This window comes from Bos indicus x Bos taurus, chromosome 1 (assembly GCF_003369695.1).
Source record: "Bos indicus x Bos taurus breed Angus x Brahman F1 hybrid chromosome 1, Bos_hybrid_MaternalHap_v2.0, whole genome shotgun sequence".
Lineage (NCBI taxonomy): Eukaryota > Metazoa > Chordata > Mammalia > Artiodactyla > Bovidae > Bos > Bos indicus x Bos taurus.
Genome location: NC_040076.1, coordinates 56,086,997 through 56,105,929, shown reverse-complemented (window position 1 = coordinate 56,105,929; position 18,933 = coordinate 56,086,997). Strand labels below are relative to the sequence as shown.

The 18,933-nt window shown below is 37.7% G+C and overlaps 1 protein-coding gene across 2 annotated transcripts in view; it reads right to left on the bottom strand.

Annotated features, from left to right (window-relative positions):
* CD96 (CD96 molecule) overlaps positions 1-12,995 on the bottom strand; it is a 96,811-nt gene extending 83,816 nt beyond the window's left edge. For both annotated transcript variants that reach the window (XM_027516006.1, XM_027516088.1), the window contains exons 1-2: positions 12,837-12,995; positions 10,547-10,903 (exon numbers count right to left, since the gene is read on the bottom strand). In XM_027516006.1, the coding sequence (XP_027371807.1) occupies positions 10,547-10,903; positions 12,837-12,897 (418 nt within the window). In that variant the 5' untranslated portion in view covers positions 12,898-12,995. The remainder of the gene's footprint in view (positions 1-10,546; positions 10,904-12,836) is intronic.
* Between the last annotated feature and the right edge of the window lie 5,938 nt (positions 12,996-18,933).

Genomic DNA, 18,933 nt, shown 5'->3' with positions numbered 1-18,933 from the left:
GCAATTTTATTTACCATCAAGTGTTACCTATAGCTTTACTTAAAAGATTTTGCATGATTCTTAAGCTACCTGTGGTTGAAATTTCTATTACATTACATATATACATCATAATTTGTTTAGCAATTTTCAAGTATTGAATCATATGCTTTTTCAGTTTTTAACTTATTTAAACTATTACAATCTTTATAGCAAGGTTCATCCTTAAACTAATAGCTTTCTTCTGACCATTTAGCTACTTAAGATACATTCTCAGAAGTATAATTAATAGGTCATGAGGTATGAACATTCTCCTTATTATCAACAGCACATTTTTAAAATACATGGGAATATTTCAAATGTTGTATTTTGCCTTTAAAGTTTTGCTGCATTTCAAGCTCTTGTCAATATCAGTTGTCCTCTTTAATGATAACTCTCTCCTCCTGCTTTCTTAATTGAAGCCAGGCCTTCCCATTAGGGCCCACCTTCCCTGCATCATTCTCAGATAGTGGTTGTTTATTTTCCTATATCCTTATTGCCTCAAGATCAGGAGGATTGGATCAGGGCTTTTCTTGCTCTCCATTGCTGCTTCCATATATTACTCCAACCTCAGAATTTAAAAACCAGAACAAAACAACAATAACAAAATTCCTGCCTTTTATGGTTAAAAGCATTTACTATAACAGCACTCCCAAATGGAGTTACATGTATATCACCACCAAATTTTTTGGCCATTATTTGCATACCACCATTAATACTATTTAATTTTATTCTTGAGATTATAATTGTTCTCCTTACATCATTTATTTTAAACAAAGACTGACCAAGGCACATATTTGTATAGTTTATGAAATCTACTTGATATGTTAATTCTATTTTAATGTGCATTACCCAAACACATAAGTAGTAAATTTTTGTAAAGTTTGTCCAGATTCTGAGAAGTTGGCAATACAAGTGGCATAACTCTAATATCCCTGAGATTCCTAATAAAAACAGATGAACTAGAGTAGTAAAACTATAGGCAATATCTATGGGAACACTAAATAACAATATAACATCATTAATAGTTGGGAACAAATCAACAAACCACTGTGGTGTAAGCAACTGTGCAAAAAGAAACAGGAAAATCAGTGGCCTTTAGAACTAAGAACTTACCCCTCGTACCGTCCAGAAAAAAGTCAACAGAGAACCACTGGAAAGAAAGGCAAACTAATCTGAGAATAGCAGCAGAAATAGAGAAAGAAGTTTGTAGGCACCAAACTCCCAGAGCCTTCAAGGGAAAAATGAAAAGGCTTGTCAGTGCTAGAGTAGAGGGGACTTTTCAGAGAAATCCCACTCTGAGACAAAACCCCTGGGATTACAATCCAAATTATATCAGACAGGCCCAACAGGAGAAAGCAGAGAGGCAATTTAGATAAAAGTGAGGGATAGGAGGAAAGGAAGTGCACTTTATAAAGTATAATGGCATATAATTTTTTTTGAAAATAACAGGAGAGCTCTAGAGACACTGAAGACTCTAGAAAAGATAGCCTGGTGTACTCTTCCGTGATAAAAGTCAATTTAACAAACATATTTAGAGCAATAGAAAAAAGTGGGTTGGAATCACATGTAAAGATACCATAAGAAAAAAAGAGAATAGAGAGCAAAGTAATATTCCTACAATAATAACAGCATATTAGAAAGACATGACTTCAAAATAAATAAAAACTATAGCCCAATTATTCAAAATGAACTAAAAGAAATAAAGAAAATGATATAAGCTATGATAAATTTTAGAAAGACTTCTAAATGAGTCATTTGGAGAGAAGAAATTCTTTAGAAGATAAGTGAGAAAATTCAGGAAAGGGTTGGAAATAAGTTTTTAAAATCATTTCAGAAATTAAGAGCAAACTAGAAAAAAAAACCAATAATGTATTAATACAAAAGTTAATGCATTAAAAGAAATTTAAAAAATAGAATGAGGGAAATTTTTAAGTGAAATGTTAATAAATAATGGATTTTATAAGCAAAAAGAGGTAAAAGAGATAGGCAAGAAGATGGAGAATATGTTTAATAAACAATACTTAAGGAAATAAACAATAGAAAAACACTGGAAATTATAACTCTATTACAATTTCTTAAAATAAAATGATTAGAAAATATATATTAAAAGATTTTACTTCAAAAGTAGGAAAATACTCTCAGAATGGATATTAAGCATATTTTTATAAAAATGTTAAACAAAATCAGTTCTGGGGAAAGAAAATCAAATTGTTATTAATTTTTGGACAGCAATTCTTTATGCCAGAAAATAATATAGTAAAATTTAATGGGCTTCCCTGGTGGCTCAGATGGTAAAGAATCTCCGTGCAATGCTGGAGACCAGGTTCAATCCCTGGGTCAGGAAGATTCCCTGGAGAAGGGAATGGCAACCCACTCCAGTATTCTTGTGTGGAGAATTCAGTGGACAGAGGGGCCTGGCAGGCTATATTCCATGGGCTTGCAAAGAGTTGGACATGACTAAGCAACAACTTACACACAACATATTTAATATACTCAAGGAAAGAAAATATGAGTTAAGGATATTATATTCAATCTTTAACATGAAGATTATAAAAATAAAACTTATTAAAAGTCACACAAGAGCTCAGGGAATACTGCCCCATGAGCATTTCCTGAATATTCTCCAACAGAATATACTTCAAACTGAAGAGACATTTACATAAAGGCTGAGGGTAAGTGTTGAATATGTATTTACCTTTAGCACAAAGAATAAATAATTGTTATAAGTGAGTAGTAATGAATATATATTTTAAGTGAAGATACAATATAAGTGTCAAAAACACGGTTGGGTGGATATTGAGGGACCCCTTGTTTCGGGAGCATGAAGAGGTCAGTGAAAAAAAGATACATATAAAACTGAGCAAATGTGTTAAAAATCACCATTTTCAGGGCCCTGGAAATTGACCAAAGACAAACATATAATTGATAAACATTTCTTCTTTGACAAGCCACCAGAGCTTCAGTAAGAACAGTAGGAGTCTTCAGCCTGCTTGCTTTGGGATCCTTCCATCACTTTTCTCCAGAGAAGGCAATGGCACCCCACTCCAGTACTCTTGTCTGAAAATCCCATGGACAGAGGAGCCTGGTGGGCTGCAGTCCATGGGGTCACCAAGAGTTGGACACGACTGAGCGATTTCACTTTCACTTTTCACTTTCATGCATTGGAGAAGGAAATGGCCACCCACTCGAGTGTTCTTGCCTGGAGAATCCCAGGGACAGGGGAGCCTGGTAGGCTGCCGTTCATGGGGTCACACACAGTCGGACACGACTGAAGCGACTTAGCAGCAGCAGCAGCAGCATCACCTTTCTCAACTAGGTCGGGGAGAAAGGTCATTTCACCATCTTAGAGCTGGCTACAAAACCCAGCAGCTTTACTTCCAAAAGGGACAGACTTAAGTTAGGTCTGAGCATGATAATCCTTCACATTGTCAGCTAGCAAGTGGTAGGCAACATAAAAAAACTGAGGCTTGGTTACCCTGGGTGTGCAGTCCCAGTGGGGTGAGTGGCAGACCAGACAGACAGTTAACAGAGATTCTAGAAATCAAAGAGTCATAAAAGAGCTGACATAAATTCTTTACACATCCCAGGCTGACTGGGAAAAATATACATGAGTAAGAGGATCTGAGAGAGCTCAGTGAAAAGTGAAGGCCAAGGGAGGTATTACTGTCGCAACTTTGAACGCAGTCTCTAATTCCCTCCCATACAGACGTCTATGTGTAGAGGGTGGAAGCCTATTGGGCTTGAGGTATTTGAGCACAATTTTTACCAAATTCATCTGTGGACCAGCAAAGGGAATTTGACAATGTATGCGCAATTCCTTGGAAACAAAACTAAAGACATGAGAATTATAGTGAAAAGCTAAGCAGAGGTATACGTGTATGGCCAAAAGAGAGAGATTTTGCAATTTAAATATGAGTAAGTTATTGAAAATTTTAAAAACCCACAGAATCTAGAGTTGTCATGTTATTTTTTTTAAATGTTTAGCTTTCAACAGCAACAACAAAATGATGATGTATGAAGGAAACAAGAAAGTGTGACCCATACTGAAGAAAAAAGTGGTTCATTGAAATTCACTGAGTAGACCATACATTAGATTTAACAGACTTCAAAGCAGCTATTAAAAGTATGTTCAAAGGATTAAAGCAAAATATGGTGACAATGATTCAATACATAGGGAATTTTAGTGAAGATAAAAAGAAACAGATGATTATTCCAGAGTTTAAAAGTCAATAATAAAAATTAAAAAGTTCACTGGAGATTCTCAACAGCCAATTTGAGATGGCAGAAGAAAAGAAAACAGCATACCTAAATAATGATTAATATAAATTACCTAATCTGAAGAACAGAGAGAAAAGATCGAAGGAAAACAGAGTTTCAGAACCATATAGGACAAATCAAATGTTCTAACATATATGTAATTAGACTCATAGAAGGAGAGATGAAACAGAGGAGGTCAGAACAAATATTTGAAGAAACAAAAGCCAAAAACTTTATATTTTATTTTTAAAAAATTTCTCCAAATTAATCTACACATTCAAGAACTTTAAAACCTAAGTAACACAAATATAACCAAATACCCACCTAAGCATATCATAATCAAACTGCCAAAAGCCAAAACAAAGAGAAAATTATGAAAGCAATCAGCAAGGAAAAATTCTCAAACTTATCACACGCAGGGACCAATAACAGAATCAATGGCTCGCGTCTCACTGGAAGCAATGAAGATCAGAGACGTTCAAAATACTGAAAGAAGAAACAGTCCACCAAGAATTTTACACTTAGTGAAACTAACGTTCAGAAATAAAAATGAGAAAAAAAGACAAAACGATTCATGGCAAGTAGATTTTTCTTATGTGAAATTCTAAACTATGTCCCTCAGGCTGAAAGGAAATGATACCAAATAGTAACTTCTCTCCATGGGATGAAATGAAGAGCATATGAAATGATAACTATATGGGTCAATATAAGGTTTTATATATATTTTCTTTTTTTCTTCTCAGTTTTTTTTTAAGAACATGAAATTCTTCAAATCATTAATTATAGCACTGTTCTGTTGGGTCTATTACATGAGATCGTTCATGTGTCTGTTTTTTGGTCTACTTTTCTCTTTTTTTCACAACTTACTCCAGCACATCCCTTCCTTTTGTTATTATTGTCATTAACAGCACAATATGTCTTCTTTATATATGTAATACATATAACAAACTGCATACATAGAAAACTAGAAACATTGGAGTTAACAATAAGGATATTAAAATAACTTTTTAACATATTCAAGAATAGAGAAAAAGATGAAGGGAATAGATGAAAAGATGAACAAGTTCATCAAAGAATTAAAACTCTATCAAAAACAATAACTGTAAAATATAATATCAGAAATTAAGAATGAATTTGATGAGATTGAAAAATTACTGTGTATCAAGAAAAACACTATTTGTTAATTGTTAAATACGTCAATAGAAAATTTCCAAACTGAACCACAGAGAGGAAAAGAAGTAGGAAATAACAAAAAAGTACTAGAAATAATAAAAATATATTTTGATATAGTATTTAACACTAGAAACTTAACATCAAAATTTTAAATACTAATTTTAAAAACATAGAAGAGTTAGAAATAAAGAGTGTATTTCTGTATAATCTAGGAATGGGGAAAATTTTTCGTAAGTATGACTCAAAATTAGAACCATTAAGGAAAAAGTGATAGATTTTATTTCAAAAAGTAAGAATTATGCTGCACTGGAAACAATACCATAAGAAAGTATGGATAGATGAAAAACTGAGAAAATATTTGCAATTCATATCACAAAAGGTTAATAGATTTTATATATAGTATATTTTCAGCCTAATAAAGATAATAACTATAATGAATTAAAACTCACTAATATGCTTAAGTTCATATAGATTCTTGATACTGAACACAAATACTTATTTGTCACCTAAAAATGTTAGTGAACAAACTGATTTTTAAAACTGGTAAAGGGAAAGAATCAAGTGTCTATTCTTTGTTTTTTTTAGACCAATTGTATATCTAATAAATAATTGGTTCATGAGAAGAAGTTTCTCTTTATAAGAACATTTCAGCTGATAAATGAAGGAATGAAAAATTAGAACATCACTATCCAGCAGCCAATAATGAATGAATGGATCTAAGGCAATACCCATCAATGGCTGTTAACATCACACAACCAGACATTATGTAGTGCTGATGTAACTACACAACATCATCTATGAAATATTCTTACCAGAAGATAAAAATAAATGTGATCAAATATGTATACCTAACTAAAAGGTGAAAGAAGAGCATGGAGATACCATGAGATGTAAAAGCAAAATCCAGGCTGTGGGTAATTATACAAGACAAATAATCAAGTTTGCTCAACAGATGCACTGGCAAAGAAAAATAAGAAATGTCAGACAGCCTTCAGATTAAGAGAATAGACTGGTCAGAGGCAGGGGGTGGGAAGTGGGCAAAATGAATGAAGATGATAAAAAGGTATAAAGTTCCAGTTATAAGATAGATAAATTCTGCAGATGTTATGTAGAGCATAATGATTAAAGTGAAAAACCATACTTCATGTTTAAAAGTTGCTAAAGAAAGTACATCTTAAAGGTCTTCATCATAAAAAAAAAATTGTAACTGTGTGAGGTGATGGATGTTAACTGAACTTACTATGATGATTACTTCACACACACACACACACACACACATACACACATATAAGATCATCATGTTGTATACCTAAAGTGAATACAAAGTTACATGTCAATTATACCTCAATGAAACTGAGGAAAAAAGGTTGAAGAATGAATTATGCCTGTAGGCAGGGTAACAGCATGCAGTTAGACTAAGATTTTCAAGATTATAGTATCAAGATTATTCCTTTCTATTACCAGTACTACCCCTCTGTTATTACAGTCTATACTACTTTATTCCCACACCTCCTCCTCCTTCTACCATTCCTCCTTTTTCTCCTACTAATGCTTCTAAAAGCATGAACGCCTCCCCCGCCCAAGACTTTTGCTGTAATCTGGGAAATTAAAGCCACATGTGTCTGTCCTAACAACTACGTATTTTAAACGCATTAGTCTTAATAGTCTGAAGCACTGTGTGATCCAGTAGCATCAAATGAAGGAAACCTGGATTACAATCAACCAAGGCTTGACTCAAGGAATTGTGTTTCTTGGAATAAATCAAATGCTAATCTAAAAGGAAACTCTGTCAAATGAAAATGAAAAAAGAAGCACATGCCGAACGGTGTGTAACATTTCTGCCCTCTTCCACAGCCTCAGAGCACTAGTTCATACAAAGGAACAAGGTACAGTAGAAGAGTCCCTTCCCAGCTTTTCCCTCAAAGCATTTTCCCTCAGCTTCTCAGCTTTTCCCTCAAAGGCTCCAGGAGCATGGGCAGGCGGGCAGGCTTTACATTGTTTTGTGAACAGACAGGGAAGAGACTGACCCCGCAGACAACAGAGAGGAAATGGAAAGAGGTCACAACCACCTCTGGTCCCTCAGCATTTTTTACACACCACTTCAATTTGTATTTGTTCACCTACTGCACATACTTGCACTCATGAGTGCTTTGCCGACCCAACCAACCTGTTGAAGGTCTCCCAGGGATGTGAGAGGGAAGTGGCACAAGGGAGAGGAGAAGTGAGCGAAGATCAAAAGAATTAAGGGGAAAAAGATATCATTGGGGGAATTTGACAGGGCTTTTGAGTAACACCTCAAGACGCCCCATCTAAATACCTGTCCCCTAGGTTTATACCAGGCTCACATCTTTGATCAGGTGGCACTAGTGGTAAAAAGCCTCCTCGCCAATGAAGGAGATGTAAGAGACAACTGGTTCAATCCCTGGGTTGGGGAGATGCCCTGGAGGAGGAAATGGCAACCCACTCTAGTATTTTTGCCTGGGAAATCCCATGGACAGAGGAGCCTGATGGGCTACAGTCCATGGAGTTGAAAGAGTCAGACACAACTGAGGGACTGAGCACACGCATCTTTGATCACTGCGTGGTGAAAGAGTTTCCTCCTCCTTTTTTTTTTCTTTTCTTTTCTATTTTTCTCCCTTTATACCCAAATACACAGCACCAGAACATTTTTTTAACACGGATGCCATTTCTCTCCCCTCTGGTCCAGCTGATGAACAGCAAAGTTATAATCAGACAATTGGGAACTGACAAGCACAAAGCATGTATACATGACTTCTGTCTCCCCAGTGATTTGCTGTTTTTAGCAGCTAGAAGCTTGGCCCTTTAAGAAATACATTTCCCTTCAAAGGCAGCACCACTCTCCTTTCTGAATGACACAATATCTCCTTTCCATTGGCTGTCTTTATGTCGAGTCATTCCCACCTCCTATTTCCTATCCATGTCGTCAATTCTCCATGGAATAAACATTAGGTTCTCAGATATGTAGCAGCATAGTTTACAGTTCTAAGAAGAAGATAAAAAAAATCTTTGTCTAAACTGAAGTTCAACATGTACTTGTGCTAAAGTGTGGCAAATGTTCTGTTGGGCTCCATATTAAAGAAAAGAAATAAAGAAAGTGAAGTCGTTCAGTCCTGTCCAACTCTTTGCGACCCCATGGACTGTAGCCTACCAGGCTCCTCCATCCATGGAATTTTCCAGGCAAGAGTACTGGAGTGGGGTGCCATTGTCTTCTCCTCAAATCCAGACTACCTGACTTCAAAATATATATTATGCAGGTAAACTCTGTACAGATCTTCTCATTTCTCTTCATTCTACCTTATCACCTCAATCCATCCCCAAATGAAGTATTTTTCCTGGAAAACAGCAATGGGAATTGGGGCACTGTTAAGGCAGAGGTAGAAGAGGTCCTGCTCTGTAGCTGGACTGCCAACACCATGGTCTTATCTCTTGATGAGAAGTGGAGAGGAGATAATAAATCCATATGTGTTGTTTGTCCTGGGCAGCTCCTTGCCTTCTTTAAGCATGGCCTTTGTGAGTTAGTTTTTGTTGTATTTTTTTCTTATACCACCAGGTCACTTTGCCCCTAAGTTAAAATCATTCCATTTTGTATGCATTTGCCATTTGTTGACTTTTGTTTTCATTTTTTCCACTAGTATAGACATAATTTACTTGAGGACCAACTAATTTAGGGTAGCCATTATTATCATCGTTTTTCAGATGGGCTCAGAGAACGTACATGCCAATCCCCAGGTGAAATTCAGTTCCAGCCAGAAAGGAATTAGAACTTCAACCTAGGAGTCCTGCCTCCAAAGGTGGCCCTATAAAGCAAGTATGAGTGAATGCTACACATTCTGCAGCCTCCTTGGTACTTTTCCCTGCCTTATAAGAAATATATCCAAAGCCACTTTGATAAACTCCCCCCACAAATCTGTTCTGATTCCTTAGTCTCCCATCTCAGTGAATGGCACCACCGTTCAGGTGTACATGCCAGACACATGCATGTTTTCTCTCTCCTTCACTCACATTGCCATTGTCCTGCTGCTGCTGCTGCTAAGTCGCTTCAGTCGTGTCCGACTCTGTGTGACCCCATAGACGGCAGCCCACCAGGCTCCTCTGTCCATGGGATTTTCCAGGCAAGAGTACTGGAGTGGGTTGCCATTTCCTTCTCCAATGCATGAAAGTGAAAAGTGACAGTCAAGTCGCTCAGTTGTGTCCGACTCTTAGTGACCCCATGGACTGCAGCCTACCAGGCTCCTCTGTCCATGGGATTTTCCAGGCAAGAGTACTGGAGTGGGGTGCCATTGCCTTCTCCGTTGTCATTGTCCTAGATCCACTCTATTATGAAGTCCTACCTGTTTAATGCCCAAAGCATCAAATTTGTCATCTTCTTTCTATATCTATCCAAACAACCACTCTGTCTCCTCTGCATTACTTTACTGGGGTTGTTCCCTAAGTTCTCTCCACCTTTTCTTCTCATCCCCTTTCACTTCATTCGCATACTGGTGCTGGCTTCTTTTCATAACACAAATTCAATCAGGCTTTAAATGTCATGCCATCCTTTGGATGAAAATACTTCGATGTCTTCCCAAGGTGCTTAGATAAATATCAAAGCCTTGAACATGGTTGACAAGGTTCAGTATGATCTGGTCCTTACTGTATCTCCCACTTCATCCCTTAATTCTGCACCGCAGTCCCACTGGCATTTCCCCATGTTCTCAAACACTGCATAGCCCTTCACAACAGCAGTTTCCTGTCTCTGGATCCGTCATAAATCTCCCACCTCCCAAATAGTGTTAATATCTACACAGTCTTCAGACCTCGGCTCAGGTGCCACTTTCTCAGAGTCCATTTCCGTGGCTTCTATCACATACTCTCACAAAACCACTGTAGCCTTTATCACTTATCACTGCTTCAATTTAACATTTATTCATAGCATTATTTGATCAATTTCTGTCTTCATTTCCAGGCAATACCTCTTTTCACTCAACCTTTCTGTACTTAGGAACTGTGCCTGGCACATGGCTGGCTCAGAATACATACTTGTTGAAAGCTGAATGCTTTCAACACACGCTTCCTTCCCACTTGCAGTCATACTTACCATTTGTCTGGATCTTTAGGCTGTAGATTTTCGTCTGAATGCCCTCTGGATACAGAGTGAAGCTACACTCATACTTCCCGGTGGTCGAGGAGGAAACATTCCTCAAGTACAGAGTCCACTCAAACACATTCCCAGGAGGTTCTCTGAAAGCCACCAGTGACCTACAGGCACTCTTGCTATCACAGTAGAAGCCATGTTGGGGATGATAAACTGCAAGCAAGTCCACCTTATCAGTGACCTTGGACCACTGCATCTGCACCAAGATGCCTTTCTTCTGTGTTTGGCAGGTCAGGTTGACATCAGAGCCAGGTAAAGCGTAAATGTGTTCTTCTGCACCGAATGTTTCTTCCACTATTCCTGAAAAGGAAGGGTGTGAGCCATCAGTTTGCATGATTCACAGAGAGGGATTCTTTGGTGAAAGACCTTGGTTACCCTGGTGAACTGAGGGAGCAGCTGGAACTTTCTTTCCTGGCTGCCTTAGCATTCGGAGGGAACTTGTGCCAGATTCAGAGAAAGAAGCATAAAACTCAAACACAAATAAGAAGACATTTGCTTAAAGACACTAGAAGAAGTTAGTAAATTTTGAATATCTCTTGGTCTATTGGTCTGTCCAAAACACAACTTAAGGTCTCTGAATACCTATGAAAAAAATTAAGCCTATTTAAAGATTGAAGCCCACTAGTAAATCTATTATGACAGCTATTCCTGCAATGAATATAATTGGCTTTTTTGTTTATGAGTTAATAGCACATAACACACAATAACACCAAATATTATTTTCTGAAGCTGAAAAGTAACTAATGAGCATATAACAATTTTAAAAAATGCATGTTTACAGGTGGCTTTTACATATAGGTTATCTTGTTTAATCCTCCACACACATCAAAGCGTAATGCTGTTAACACTATTCATCAAAGGCACAGAGAGACAAAGTGATTTGCTTAAAGTCACACTTCAGTGAAAGAACATGAATTCAGTTGTCTAGGGTCTGCGCTCTTTCTATAACCTTCAGGACCTCCAAACTCCCTTCCAAATTGGTTGAGAAGAGTAAGAAATTTGACATTCTATATAAAAGAGTCAAAAAGGCCATCATTTCCCTATAGTTAGGATTTCTGAGGTAAAAAGGGGGAAACAGTGGTAGGGGTTTCCACTAAAAATAAACCATTGAGCAGCAGCATCTATAATCAACACTGAGATACTAGACATGAAAGAAGATTCCCTCTCATCAGTTCTTTGACCAAATGGTACAAGACACTTCAGACATGTTAAGCCTCTGACATGCCTTCCATAGTGTAGGTCTCAGTTTTAGAATTAACATGAAATACTGTTTCAGGCATGATCTATTATTGTGACAAGTACCACTGAAGCTCACAAAGGAAAAAGATAAAAAGATGACAAGCAACTGAGAAAAAACCAGGCTCTCAAAGGTACTTGACGAATGGGAATTACTACACTTTTATGGATGCAGAAGTTTGGGTAGGCAGAGGTTAGTGCAGTTTAATGTAGCTGCCTGTGAGCTCGGCTTTGCCTGATAATACACCTCTTATCCTATCTAAAGCATTATATTCCAATGTCTCCTTTGATTTAGAAATCCTCTTTAAAATCTTTGTAGCTATATCTGAAAAGCACAGTTAATTCTTAAGACACTCAGGCTCACAGTAATACCCTCATGTTATGGAATGCAGAATGAATCTTTCTTCCTGCTATTTTAAACAGGCCCTTTAGGCGCTGGTCCCTGCTGTCACAAGGAGTCTACTTTTTCTTCCAGGTCCATACCTATACATGCCTCATTAAAATTCAGCATATGTTCAACTCCCAAAGATCTGAGTATTTGGAGGAGAAATGCTTGTTAAATCCAAAAGAGAAAGTATTTGAGAGAGAGAAAAAGTTGAACAAGAAACTCTGAGCCTTGATGGCATTGTGATTTTTTCTTTTTTTTTTAAATGTTCCAGCGTTGTTCTGACAACCACTTGGAGAGCATTTCATTTTCAAGAAGCATAGTTTTCCAGTTACTCCAGAGACCCTCTTAGGAAGGAAATGGGTGAAAATGTCTCAGAGCAGTGGCACAAACCACCCATTCCTTTCTTGTTTTTAGTGCTCATTTGTAATCATTTCTAGATCCTTACATCTCTCTGAGAGCTGCCACTTAAATACATAACTGAAAACTTTAGTAACAATCTGCCTTTGGTGATCAATTCCAGCAGTAGTCACAAGGCATTTTCAATGACCAGAGGCCCCTTTCCTCCCTAAAGCAGCCAGTGTGACAAGAAAGGACAACCAGAAGCCTTACCCCTGACCAAATGCATCTGGATGATGGAATAGACAGCACAGTATGTCCATTTTTTCTCCATTGTCTCCTGAAGGCCTCACACCAGCATTTTCATAATGATCACGGAAGTCAATAGACACCTTTAACTAAGCAAACTCCAGACACCCTATTCGTGCTGAAAAACCCCACACCCACCACACGCCTGTGTCTGTTTATCACTTGGCAAGACCCCAGGAAATGAGACGTCAACAGGAAAGTAATGTGGTTCACAGCTAAGTATAACCTTCAACAGAACAATGTTGAAATTTTTCTCTGAAGTCTTGTGCATCACCTTCGTTAAAAGCATTTTCAATATCCAAAGATTCTCTCCTTCAGGATCTCTGTGTCAGTCAAACTGCTTCTAAAATCCAAACAAAGGAAATCATGCAGAGCAGTTCATAATGTGCTTTTCATGCATTTCTTTGCAAGAGCACAAAGTCGTTTAACAAATGTAAGCTCACCGTTTTTCATAATAGTCTTTCTGTTCAATTTTAAAATATGTTTTCTTTCCAGAATTACTTCAGGGTGAAAGGACAAAGAATTAACACATTTAATTTTAATAAAATCTGAAAAGTAACAGAGGTCAGCTCCTGCTAGGAAATGGAATTTTAACATCTCCTTTCTTTCAGGGAAACCCACATTCCCTGAAGGTGGAGAAGTGAAGGCTCCTTTTCCACTCCATCCAGGATAGGCTGGTGGTCAGGGAGGAAAGTCTCCCACCATGAGGGCAGGACGTCTGCTTTGATGATGACAGAAAAGCATGTCTGTACTTCAGCAAACACCATACAGAAACAGAGAAAACAATCAGAATCCAAAGGCCGAGTATCTCCCACCTCAACTGGCTCCCAGGCTTGTTAACATCCACCCACTAACTTTCATTTACAGAGGACAGAGACTAGATTTCAGGGAAATGACTCCTTGGTAAAGACGTGTGGTTATTCACAGAAGGACATGATGACTGTTCCCTGCCAGATACAACTGTCCTGGGTTTCTAGCTTGGGGTAAAATAGGATGTCTTTACCTTCCAACATTAAGAAATGTTAGGCTGGAATTACAGAATGAGTTTAATGAACCTAGAATAAAAATAAATATATACCATCTTATGAACAATTGGTGAAATATTCTGTGACCCTAATCTGATTACTGAAATGTAGGAAACACCCAGCAAGCCTAAAGACAAATGAGGAGGCTGAGTTGTGTTCTTAATGGTTTCTCTTTTGAGGTCAGGCAGAGATAATTCTGAGCAGGTTGTCATCAAGTATCCTATTATTATGCATGTACTGATCTGTCCCTTGCAAGGATTTAGGGGGATATGGATGATGCTAAGATATAAAGCATCATTCCTGCCATTCAGGAGATTTTAGAATTACCTGGGAGAAGAGATTTTTCACATGATGAAATAGGGCTACTGTCTTCCTGAACGTCCAGGCTACCCTCTACAGCACCACTACAAACATTTGCTATGACAACTGTCATACTTACTCATTACTACTCAGCTAATGATGTTTCCTGCAAAAGCCAGACAACAGAGTTACTGATTTCCTAGTCCAGGACTCCCAGACTTCTACTCTTACTCCCCACCCTCAACTCATCAGTAAGTCTCAGGTCCCTGGAGTTGTTGGGTCAAGTGGGGCTGACAGGTATTTTCAGGGAGGGATAGGGAGTTAAAAGTCTTTGAATGAAAGGCAGGAAGAAATATAACTGATCTTGATGCTTTCATCTCTGCCCTTTTTCTCCTAGAAATTCCAGTAAATCACAGTGATGGAGTATAGTAGCAAAAACAGGCCAGAAGATACAGTACAAAGACCCTGATCTGTAGGTTAGTGTCCCTATTAAACTGAGACACATTACAAGCCTGGGGAGGGATATCAGCTACCTGCTCTACGTTTCATATTAAGAGAAATCTACCTAACTGGATGCCAATAAGAATCTAAATTTATTGAATTCTCTAAGAAAAATATCCTCCCCTTAATGTTTCTAGAGGTCTCCTATCTCTTAATGTTGTAAAGTGAAGCAACTCTTAAAAAAAAAAAATCCCTCAGATTCAGAAAAAGGGGAATTCTCATTTGTTTTCCAGAGCTACAAACTCACTGTTAGTGAAATATTTGCCTCTCATTGGGGTTGGGATGCCCAGGGTTCCCATATAGTGGCTACCGGACAAAGCTCCCTCCTGGGTGTTGTTTTATACTTCTGTGGCCCAGAGTCAACAGATTGGACAGGTTTTCCTTTGAGACTCAACCAGGCTCTAAGAGAAGAAAAATTTTGGATGCCCACAGAACATTAATTGTGCACGCCTGGCATCCGGCAGTTGCCAGCCCTGCATCAGCCCCTCCGTGGCTGTTTGCATGCAGCAGGTGGCAGCAACGCCCCGCAGACCAACGCTGCTAGCCCGGTGATGGGAATTGCCCCCACCCTGCTTTTCAATCCCAGGAATATTTTCTAAAGGCCCTTTCAGCATAAGGATAGGCATTCTCTCCACTTAAAAATAACTCTTCTGTGAAGTCATGTCAATCTCTTCTATTATCATCCCTGCTCACAAATCCCCACTGCAGTGTTTCTTCTGCTTTAGATTCGGGTCTGCTGCATATACCGAGAAAACAGAGGCAGCCAGTTTTACACACAAAAGGAAATCTTGAACTTCTTGAACTTCAGAGGCAAATTCAATTATTGACAGACAGAAGTGGGGGCACCCATTATTTCTGCTAGAGGCAAGCCATAATTGTGTGTTTTGGACAAAGTTTTTAAATGCTTCGTCTAAACAATAACCCTCAACGAGATAAGGACATTTTCAGAAATAGGAACTGAGCAAAAGATAATCTTCCTCTTGTGGTTTTCACTGAGGTTAACTCAAAATATGACTGATTAGTCTTAGATTTCACCCTTTAACTACTTACATAAAAAGAACAGGAATGTGCAGTGTTCTACTGTTGTACATGTTTCTTTACCAAAATGCTTAGAACACAGTCTAGTTAATGCCTCAGTTCATCAAAAAAAACATATATTTAGTGCCAACTCTTAAGGGATTACTACTGAAGAGGCATAGTCCTAGGTGATTTTAAAATACAGATGATAAAATGCAGCCCACGTCTTTAAGACAACTAATCATTTTGCTGGGGAGAAAACTTCCACACTCACCAAAGAAGTCAAGTAACATAAAGCACAGAAATGAATGAGTAGGTGGCACAGGTCTTTAGAAAAGGGAGTGATCTCTTAGAGATCAGTGGGCTAGGAACATATCAAGTGTGAATCTTAACTTGGCTTCATATTGTAGAAGTGAATCTGGGGGAAAGCATGAGGTAAGTCATCCCAGAGAGAGAAAACAGGAAGAGCCAACACTTGGGAGTATTGAATTTCAAGGTCAATGCAGTGAGTTAGCTGTTATCATGAAGCAAAGGCTTTCTTGGGGGTGTTGAAGCAAAGTCATACTAGGATGAGTTTTAAGTTCTGGAGAGCTTTGAATTCTAGGTTATAGATTTTTTCCTTCATGTCAGAGAGAGTTACTGGATTTTCAACAAAAGAGTATTGTACTTAAGAGTAACATTTTAGTAGGATAAATCAAGTGAATTAGTAGGTAGACATGTGTAGACTGAAAAAAGAAGGCAAAAAAAAAAAAAAAAAGGCAGGAGATCTCTTAGGAATTTTGTACTTCCTTAGGCACCTCAGGATGAGCGCTTTCCTCACAGTTGACTTACTACCGTGTGATGGGGGCGTGGACATTACAAAGAAAGAGGAGGTAAAGCTTGGTATCCAATTGCACATGGAATAAAATCTCCTCTGAATTTTCATGCACCCGAATACAAGGAAAGAAAAACCAGCTACAGTTGGATTCCTGCTGGAAGAATGGGTCCTACTCCCTTGCCCTCCCCAGGAGTAATCATCAAGGGATCACTGGACTTCCAACTGGAAGTGAACCAATTAGGTACAGGTAGTGGCCCTGCCTCCATGAGAATGAAGGTCCTTCTTTTGGTTTTCACTCAAATTTTTTGAATCTTGAGAATTATCATCTAATAGAGGAGAAAGAATTTCATGAGACTTTTCACACAACAATCTGTTTTATCACCATCATTTCTATCATGCTCAGTCCATCTGTTGAGGACTAGTTTTAATGCAATCCGTTTTTCTAATGACAACTGCTCATTATAAGAAAACACTTTAAAAGGATAAAAATAAATCAATAAAAATCAGTTGGCATTCTAAGCACCCAAAGACAGACTGAAGTACTTATATTTTGTCTTATATTCTTCTAGACAATCACATAAATATGTATATATGAAGAAGATGGATGCTCTCTATGCACTCTACCACATGCACTCTAACCTGTGCTTTGTTTACATCATACTATATTGCAGACACAGATATATGTTATACAACAAAAATAAACTTATTCTTTTTAAAATAGTTGCATAATATATTATTCTACAGAAGTCCAGAAAACTGTTTTTAAGTAAAAATTAAAATATTTTTCATTTTGAGAAACAGAATTACAAAGTTCAGTTGAATTATTATAATAACTAACCTTTGGATATTTCTTTTCAGTGGCAAGTTGAAATAAAGAGAGGGAGAGAGAAAGAGAGAGAGAGAGAGAGATGGTTCCTGATTTTTCCAAACCCCTGGGAAGCTAATGATTCAATAACTCAATAATTTTGACTTTTGCAGAAGTTGGCATAAACAGAATTAGAAGAAATATTTTAAATTCTACATTCTATCTGGTTTCAAAGCAATGAAATTTATTTCAAATATCTCTTCACATTCAATGGAGAAATTTTAAAACACCTTGAAAAATTAAGAAGTGTTTAATTGATCTTAAAGCTTAAAAAAAAAAAAAAAGCGTGAAACAAAATCACACACCCTGATCCTTTCGTTGTTGTTGTTTGGTCACTCAGTAATGTCCGACTCTTTGCAATCCCGTGGACCGCAGCATGCTAGGCTTCCCTGTCCTTCACCATCTCTTGGAGTTTGCTCAAACTCATGTCCGTTGAGTCAGTGATGCCATCCAATCATCTCATCCTCTGTCGCCCCCTTCTCCTCTTGCCTTCAATCTTTTCCACTATCAGGGTCTTTTTCAATGAGTCAGCTCTTGTAGACTGCTGCAAATAAACTCTTAGCCACATTATCTTTTTACAAGCTACAGATTCACATAGAGATACTGTGCTACTACACTCTGTAAAAACAATAGACTAGGGAAAGTCTGCCAAGCAGTGGATCTGACTTTTGTCAGTAATTCCCCTTTTCTTTTTCCCCAATAATTTGCTTTAAATGAAGCTCTAAGTTTGAGAGTAAGTGAGAAAGGTAAAGAGAGAAAAAGAGACCATGTCAGTTTTTTTTTCTTCTTTCTTCCTTCCTTCTCTCTTTCTTGTAGTGAACCTAATGCAAAGTTAATTAAATAATGCTATCAGGAAATAGGAGATGTGATTAATAGATTTCTAGGGTAACTGAGAGCTAAACCAATTTTTTTTTTTTCCTGGAGGAGAAAGGATTGTAAGGAGGAGAGGAAATGGTCAGACAGAAAGTCCTCATTGCTGAACATCTTTTTAAAAGGCATTTCTTCTCATTTCTGGATCAATAAAAACCTTGTAATGAACATTATTTCATTTTATTTGGTGACTCAGGTTCTTACAGAGACCAGGGATATTGTTCTAAACCTCAGACCCCAGAGCGGAACAAAAGAACATAGACGATAGTTGTGAATAAAAACATACTCCCCACTTCCAGAAAAGTCTAACTTTTCAAAGATTTGTCTTTTGTGGAAGGGTCAAAAATAGAGGAACAAATGTGTTTGCACACAAAACGTGAATATTTTCTGCCAAGATCTAGAGAATGTTGGAGCTAGAAGCAATTGTATGATTATCTGGTATAGACAGAACACTTCATCTTACAGATAAAAAAATTGAGGCACAAAAGATAAGATTGTCTTGCCCAAGGTCAAAGATTTTTTATAAAGAATTCTATACTACTTGCTATACTGAGTTGCTTCAGTTGTGTCTGATTCTTTATGACCCTATGAACTGTAGCCTGCCAGCCTCCTCTGTCCATGGGATTCTTCAGGCAAGAATACTGGAGTGGGTTGCTATTTCCTCCT